The sequence below is a fragment of the Ursus maritimus genome, unplaced genomic scaffold, assembly GCF_017311325.1.
Source record: "Ursus maritimus isolate PB19 unplaced genomic scaffold, ASM1731132v1 scaffold_29, whole genome shotgun sequence".
NCBI classification, from domain to species: Eukaryota; Metazoa; Chordata; class Mammalia; order Carnivora; family Ursidae; genus Ursus; species Ursus maritimus.
The window spans coordinates 33,845,558-33,854,437 of record NW_024425452.1 but is presented as its reverse complement, the minus strand read 5'-3'; the positions used below and the strand labels follow the sequence as shown (position 1 = coordinate 33,854,437).

The 8,880-nt window shown below is 41.3% G+C and overlaps 1 protein-coding gene across 1 annotated transcript in view; it reads left to right on the top strand.

Annotated features, from left to right (window-relative positions):
• The first annotated feature begins 3,428 nt into the window (after window positions 1–3,428).
• The window catches only part of ME1 (malic enzyme 1), a 175,329-nt gene continuing 169,877 nt past the window's right edge, over window positions 3,429–8,880 (top strand). The window contains exon 1 of the mRNA XM_040643704.1: window positions 3,429–3,524. Coding sequence (XP_040499638.1) covers window positions 3,447–3,524 — 78 coding nt within the window. The 5' untranslated portion in view covers window positions 3,429–3,446. The remainder of the gene's footprint in view (window positions 3,525–8,880) is intronic.

Sequence of the window (8,880 nt, the reverse complement as noted above, 5' to 3'; positions counted from 1 at the left end):
TAATATTGCTTTCTTCAGGAAAACAAAAAAACCAAACAGCTCTATAGAGCTCCAGACATTCTGGGGCTTTTGCACACACGTTTGCTTAAAGAATAGAATAAGGGTACATCTTTTTAAAACACTCTAATGAAATGACTCATACACCCATTCCACCTATAATACTCAAATACCAATAACTTAGAGGTTTGTTCATCAGGACTCCTTAGAGCCAGGTATAAAGCCTGGTGAAGGAAACCAGGATAGGTCACCCCAAATAAATATTTTGGGGAAGAGGGATTGGGAAACAAAACCTACTGTTTCTTCCCATATATTTACCTTTCTAGTTTGCCAGCCTTGAAAGCCTAAAACTGCTTTCCTTTCTGCTGTCATTTCTCTACAAATGTGTTGTTCTTTGCTGAAGATGCCATATAGACCACAGTTTTAAGCTGCTGCTTTGAGTTACTCTTTGTTTTCTGTTTCTTAGGTGTGATGTGCTGCTGCAAGCATTAGTAAACTTGTTAATGTCTTCTTGTTAAAGAGCTCCACCTGAAAACCTAAGATGGGTGGAGGTGGAGTTTAGCCTCCCCCACACCAGCATTCATTCCAGTCCTATCCTCACTGCAGAATGCAGGCAAAAAGTTAACTCTTTCCTTGGTTGGCAGTTACCCTGGGGCTGGCCATCCCAAGGATGCAGCTGCCTACACTAAATTCTCAACTTTTTGGGTCAGCTACCCAGGTGGACTTTCTCCTCTCTAATACACTGAACACTGGAATTCTCAAATTAAAACCCCGTAAGGTCAAAGGTCTTCCCTTCATGCAGAAACACATCAAGAACCAGGCATCTTGAGGTTTTCAACTTAAAAATCACTTATTTTACATAGCAGTAACATGCATTCTGTATGAAGAAATAAGGATCGTTTACTTGATATCATATAGCTACATTTTTCTATCAGATTGTCTTTCATGAAAGTAAAACATTTCCAATGTCCCATCTTGAAACTTAGCGTTTTTGGTGTTGCAATGTTTTACAAATATACATCGATGTAGACGAATCCTTTTTTGTGGGAACTTTATGTTCTCTTAAGTTTACCATGAAAGTAAAAATTTGAAATGCTATATGTGCTGTATTTCCTGAATTTTTTTATACTTAATGTCAATGACATTAGATCAGAATACTATAATTCTATTTTAATGACTAGAGTTCATTGTGCAACAAATTGGGCAAGAAAAATTTATTTTGACTGATAGTATTCTCACCCGTGTAACAAAAATTTATAGGTTCTAATCCCTTAGTTTGTGAATCCTACCCATTCTTAACCAATTATGTGCAGAGTGACTGGACAACTGTAGTTTTGCAAAAGGAAACTTAAAACAAGTTTTTTTCTCTTTTCCAAAATGTTTTCGTTTTGTTTTTACATTAAAACTTAACCTTACAAACAAGTAAAGAGGACTGAAATTTGATGTTCTGGGTAGCATTTGCATGGAAAAAGAGCTTCCTCCCAGTTCTCTTAGAACTGCACATGAATATACAAAATGGCTCCCCCAGTTAGGCCTCACACTGTTAGCATTCAAGATGGCTGGACTTCCTTTCACAAATTCACATCTCCCATGGATTTACTCCTCTTTACCTGCACTGCCAGGATCTTGTAATTCCTTTGTAGTGGTGGTGTGGGGGAAGAGCCCACATACTTTTTGGGCTTCTCCCTATATTTATGTCAACTTTCCTATCTGTACATCATGCATCACAGAAACAGGACTAGACAGGAAACATAGCTAAACTTCTATACAAGGGGCATTATAATAAGGTTCTGGTGTACTGACATTTTTGTTTCTTCAGCATCTTATGTTTGCTTCCTAGGCCTGTAATTAAACTGTTTCTGTTTCTGATAAAGCGCCCTAATTGTAACATGCCTCAGTTAACTCCTGGGAGTGAGTTTTGTAAAGCATACCCTCTTCTCAAGTATCCCAGGTAGGGTTAACTATTTATGGATTGTAGCATTCACGCTGAAAGGTGTTACTTAAATGCAAGCAATGTTTTTAAAGAATTCTGATGCCAATAAAATGTTCGCTGTTAATAAAATGTTCTCTCTTGAAACAAATGATTCTAGGGAATTCAAAGAATAGGCCCAAGAAGCTTCTGGTTGTAAGTATGGCCAAACAAACAACTGTAGCAATCTTTCTGATAAAGTATCATGAAACATTAAATGTGTGTCTAGTTTATGGCTATATATAATGAACCCATAATCAATCCTTACTACTATCTTTTGTACCACCATGAGGTAGAAATGAATAGGGCAGAAACTAGTGATTCTACTTACCTGAAAAAGAAACTGCGGCACAGAAAGCTTTAGTGGTTTTTGTGTGTCCCACACCCTTTTTGGCTTTGTTCTGACTGCTCCTCCATTCCTTGAAATTCAAGTATAAATATCAATAATAACAGAATTCCAGTTCTGGAAGATCATTTATTCTGACCCTCTCCTTTGACCAAAGAAGAAACGGAGGCCCTTGAAGACTGAGTTACCCATTAATATTCGAAGAGTTTCATATTCATCCTAGTTTCGGAACGCTCACAAAATTATATACAAGATAAATGTGACCGTCAGTGGGCCCTAACACACCTGCAGCGTGACACACCTTGACTTTTACTTCAATTATATGAAAATAGAATTCCCACTGAAATCTAGAGACTCCCTCAGTGTCCTGGCCCCACACTGTCCTTTCTCCCAGTTCTACTCTGACCTCTCTTTCTGGGTCAAGGTTGGTTCTGTCTGGGCGTGGCCGGCCTCGGGACCCTGCACACAGCTTCCAAGCCCCTAGCAGGAAGGGTCGGAGAGGGTCTAAGTCTCAGCCAGTCGAGGTCTTCTGCAAACAGCCCCCGAGTGCCCTTCGCGAGTGCGCCCATCCCTTGGTCCCGCAGCCGCTGTGTCCGCCCGCACCTCCCCAGCTTCCCTGGGACTCCCGCTGAGGGCCCAGCCCGGCCGGGGGCGACGGTACCCTCAGGGCCGCCGGGGCGGGCGGGGGAACCCGGCCTTGCCGCCCGCGTGGGTCTGGGGTAAGAGCAGTCCCTGAACGACGGAGGCGCGCCCCACGCCGGGACGCGCGAGCACAGCGGCGATCAGAAGCCCCGGGCGCGGACGGGAGCGGCCCCCACGGCCGCCTCCCCGCGGGCCCCCGCGCCGCCGCCGGAGCCTCGCTCTTCCTCCTCCTCCTCGCTCGCCGGCTCGGCTCATCTCCTGCCATGACTCAGCGATTCTCGCAGGCTGCCCGGCCGGGGACACCGGCTCCTCGCCGGCTCCTCCCGCCGCGCCCACCCCCTCTCGCCACCCGCGCCCGCCCCCGACCGCCGGCTCTTTCCCAGCGCGGCCGCCGCCGCCGCCGCAGTCAGCGCGGGCGCCGCCCCAGCATCCGCCGCCTGCCCCGCGCGCCGCCCGCCCCGGCAGCCCCCGCAGCCCGCCCGCGCGCCGGCCATGGAGCCCGCCGCCCCCCGCCGCCGCCACCCCCGCCAGCGCGGCTACGCCGTGACGCGGGACCCCCACCTCAACAAGGTGAGTCCGCCGGCGCACCTGGCGGCCCGGCGGCCGCTTCCGCTCCGGCGCAGGCCCTCCGGAGGGTCCCGGGCTCGGCCTCGCCCGGTGCCGGCTGTCCCGGGGCGCGCGGCCCTCGGCGCGAGCGGAACCGGGGGGCCGCGCAGTGCGATGGGCGCTCGGTGCCGGGCCGCCCCGGCATCGCGTTTTGGGGAAGAAGGTGTAACTTGTTTACAGTACTTGCTGGCTCCCCGAGGGCCAAGCCGGACGGAGTAGCACCGGCCGAGTGCGTGACCGGACCGTGTCTGTGAAGGTAGCAGGTGGGCTGCCCGCTCGCCCGTGTGCCGCCCACTTACGGTTCCACTCCGCGCGGCGAGTGCCGGACGCTGCTCCGGAGAGAGGTGGCCCTGCTGGTCCCTCCCGGGCAGACACGAGTTCTGGAAGCCGCAGATCACATCAACAAGCTCGCAGTCCGGGCCGCTCGGTTTCTGGAGCGACACGATGAAGAGGCTGGGAATGCGTGGTGGCTGGCTTCTGCCTTGGACACTTTGCGTGGCCTGGTACAAAAGCCTTGCCCTAGACATGGGACTGTGCGTGAAGCCATTCCTAGTTGTTGAATCTGGCCTTCTGGAAATTAAAACATTGTTTTTTTTAAAAGACGCCTTATTAAAATAAGAATTCAGCGTAGGTTAGAGAACCTTTTCAGATCCTGGTAACATTTCATTTTTCTTCACTGGTAATATAGTGCAAACATCTACTATTTCTCTCAAATGAAAACTACCTAATTTATAATTTTGCTTCTGTAGATACTAAGCAGTCACACTCTGTAGCCAGGTTTGTCTCTAGACTGTTCTTTTTGTGTGACTGTGCTTTTGACCTATGCTTCTTATTTAGGATATGGAAAATGCCATGGGTCAGCACAGAGATCGTCTCTTTTTTTTGGGTCATTTGGGTCGTCTCTTTAGCAGATACTCTTTTTCATTAGGAACTGGACCTCAGCTCCTACTTTCTGGTCACGTTGCTGGTGATTTGTTGATCATCGTTAATGGCTTGAAGACTTGTGATTTCTTTTATTTAATTGTAGTAGTGTGACTTGTTTTTTATTTCGTGGTGACAGGTAACTTTTACAAATACATGGTTATTTAGTATTTGTGTTCATAAAACATTATGAAATTTTAAACAGCTCCTACGTATTTTTTTCTTCAAAATGAATTGCTTGATTTTTTCTTCTTGTTATTCTGCAGGTTGGGCCCTATTTTCGGTAGAACAAAGGTAAAATCTGATGTGACAGAACAATTTGTGACTTTCATGTGTACCTGCTTCCTGTAATTTACGACCAAGTAATGGGTTGTCCCTTAAGAAGGACTACATGAGCGGTATAACCTGTTTGAATTTCCTGAAGTCATAGGCAGGTGTGAGTGTTTCGAGTGGGTAGATGGAATAGGCCCTCACTGAGCAAAAGTCATTATGTCTTTATTGTTTGCATCAAGAATATATGTTCTTAAAATCTTTTTGGCTCCTGTTCACCAACAAGTATTAACTCCTACTTAATGATAATATCACGGAGATCTTCCACCAAGTTGAAAGGTGAAGGATACTGTGTTAAGAACACAGTTTTGAATTTATAATTGAACTTTATTGTCTGCATAGTGTCAAATTGGATTTAAACTCTAGTTCACCAAGTCTGGGGTGATGAATGGAATAAGCTTTACTTTTCTTACTCGGTTCTAAGATAGTTGTGTGGTGCCTCATAGAAGCCACAGAATTGCCTTTCATGTACCATTGAAACTATGGCTGTGGGACATTCCTGATTTGCCCTGCACTGAAGATCTCTAGGCTTTAAAATTTTTGATAACCCAGGAATTTTTATTGACTTCTATGATAAACTTTGGCTAGTAGATCATGCCCTCTAAAACCCCAGCCCGTCATCTGGCTACATGAAGCCTCCTTCAGCCAAATTAACCCAGACTTTCATCGCCTCACCTTTTGGGTAACAGTGATAGTTTTGCTGGTTTTATTTTGAGTATTATAGTCTGTTCTACATGTAGATATGAGGAACATACCTTCATCAATTAGTGTTTTCTTCATGTTAGTCTTCTGTCATCCAACTATTTATAATCATTCTTATTATGCTGAATGTACATCAGTCTTGTCAGGTTTACGGTCTTATCCAAATTGATCCCATTATTCCCCCAGTTTAGTCTTCCACTTGAAATATATTTGCAGAATCTCTTACTTAATGCTTTCCTTTTTGTCTCTGTGTAATTTCCTACAGTTAAAATGGCATTAGTTGATTTAATAATGATCTCTTTAGGGAAGATTTTCCTAATTATCTCAGTTCTGTTATCATTACTTGACACCGCTGTTTATATGGATTCAGTTGTATCATGTCATTTTGTATTTACTGCATTTTATTTTTTTCTTATTTTGATTGTCATAGGTTGGGAATCATACGTAGTACAGAATTTTGCTCACTGGGCTTTAAATAAATGTTTAATGAATGAATGAACCATATTTTTATTTCTTTTGTCTTTTAAACAGTACTCAGCTCTTAAAGCAAGAAACTTTTAGAGTGGTAGTTGGAACATTATTTTAAGACATTTATCCTGTTTAATGTAATTTCTTGGAAGTAAATTGCATTGAAATCTAAAGCGCATTTGACTCTCTGTACATTATACAACGTATAATGGATACAGGAGAAAAGTTGGAATTTGGTTTAAATCTGACCATCCATGAAATGATAACTACTTGCTACATAACCTTGAGGTGATTAGTCTTGATAAAATCAGGGTTAACAGTAGATGTGATCCAAATTAAAAAAATAAAGAATTGTAAAAACCAAAGAGAAATAAGGTCTTTCTTCATTCATAATATGATTATTAGTATTTGCTTATACTCAAATTACATAATTCCAGGTAGGATTTCATCATAGTATTTGGGAAAGTATTTCATAGATACGAGATTCAGTGTATTTCTGTACATAGCCCAAACTACCTTTGAGGTGCTTTTCTTTGTGTTATATGTGCTTATCTAATTTAATGTTTAATGTTAATGATTTTTAAGGATACCTTCTGATTTAGATGAGTTGTATTTCAAATTTTTCCTTCAAAATTAAAATTCTACACATAATAAAAATCACTTATTTTTAATTTCTAAATGTATTTGCTTTGTTTCTCTAGCAGTGGTAGAAAATACTCGTCGATAGTTCTATCATAATTGTGCTTACATGGTTTCCATGTCTTTAAGATTAAATAATAACATGACCTACAAGTAAATCTCCAAAAGATACCACTCTGTAATATTTTAGGCATTTTAACCCAGTTTAAGTTAGTGACTTATTAAAATCCATTTTTGGCCAGCATTATTAATTTTTAAATCTAAAAAATGAGCTTCTGGGCAAGTGCATTTGTAGATGTTTGTGTCTCAGCATGTCAAGACCTCGTTGGAGGTGTTGTCGGGGAAAAGAGAAATGTCTCGTGACTATGAAGGAAAGATACCTTAAACCTCTTTTTCTTCCACGTAAACTATCCCAGAGTTAATCATCGAGGCATTTTTACCTACCGCAGTTCTCTGGAGTTGCCTCAGCGATGTGAGAAACTGCTGCATTATTTAATGGAATCCCGCTGATAGGAGGGCCATAGCGATGTGGACGTACATACAGGCCTCCACGCCTGTTACCTTGCTGCACTTCAAACAGCGGCGGTGGCACAGGGTAGCACAAAGTCAGAATGATGTGCTCGAACGAGTAGAAAGATGAGTTTGATTTTTGAGAACTTTTGAGACTGGTGATATGGAGTACAGGAAATATTGAAGAAAGTCTGAGATTTTTCACTTTTGTGTTCTAATTTCCTTCTAACTTTTGGGCAAGTACGAGAAATGCAATGTAATGGAATAAACATCCTAAGACATTGTATCTAGAGGAAAGCCTAAGCCCCAATTCTTCCATTTAGCAGTTGTGAGATTTTGAGTGAACTTTTCTGAACTAGCTTCAGTTACTGTCCCTACAAAACAAAGTGATAATTTCATTCATTTATTATTTTTTTATTTAGAAAATATGTGTTTGTTCAGAACCCACTATATATACTAGGTAATATTCTGGTTCAAAGAATACAGCAATGAAGAAGATTCTTGTTGTGAGTACACTTATATTTCTGTTGTAATATGATTTCTGCCTTGCTTCTTCGCTCAGATATTGAAAAGATTATTTGAGATAGTGAATATTGTTTCTAAATTATATATTCTAAAAACAGGAGGTCTTTTAGTACTGTCATTATTAATATAGTAATTTCATATAGAAAGTCTGAGTTCATAGCTGGAGCAATTATAAAGTACTTATTTTTTTTAGTATACTAACCCCTTCTCTTGAATTTTTGATGAACACATGATTGTGTTCCCTCTATTTTACAGTAAAAAGCAAAAATATATCTTCTCTGTGGGAGAGAAAGATATTTTACCCTCAGATTCACGTAGCTGAGCTTGGCTGATGTTACATGACCTTTGCAATCTTTCATACACTTTCACAGAATGCCAGGTATAAAGAGTGTATTTGTGAAGAAATAGAAAAAGGAAAGCTTTTTGCTTCTCAGTACTCTGTTCAAAGTATGTAAAGGCTTGGAAGTATGAAAGAACTTGGCTTGGTAGAGAAAGGTAGAGGTATGCTTTGCTAGTTAAAATTATTGGGAGAAGAGGGAGTGAATTGCAGAGACAGGAAATTTAAAAGTTCCAGTGGTGTGAAACCAGCCTTTACTTGATTCTGTTTGACTTTGGAAAAAATCAGTTACTTTGACAAAACAAATATTTGTACCATTTTCCAATGGTTTTCAAAATCGACATGACCAAATACTGTGAGAGACTCAAAATTGCCCAGATTTGGCCTATTTGTTACTTCATTATTTTCTATTATTGAACCGACTCAACCAACTTTGATAGTATATAGGTCCAGAATAAATCATAAGATACGTTACAATTACATAGAACAAATTTGAAAATGATTAAGAAATTTTCTTACACATGGACATGGGGCCTAAATGTAAAATGGGGATGTTTGTATCCTTAAAATGATATTTAAAATATTTTATGGCTGATATGTTAATTTTTACTTGTTTTTAGCTTAATGTATATCAAGTAGTACATTTTAAACAGAGGATTGTGTTGCCTTAAGTGAATTTAGAGAATTTAAAACATCAATATTTTCCCTCAGGCCTTAAAAATATATCTAGGTTAGCCATCAATTAGACTGTTAGGTATTTGAGGCCTTTGAGTTTTAAGAGAGTGGGGGAGACCGTATGGCTTAAAGTTTTTATGGTTTAATCTGGTAGCTAGGGAAGTCAATACAGTAATGAATAGTCGTCTCTAAAAACATGGAAATCTAACTATT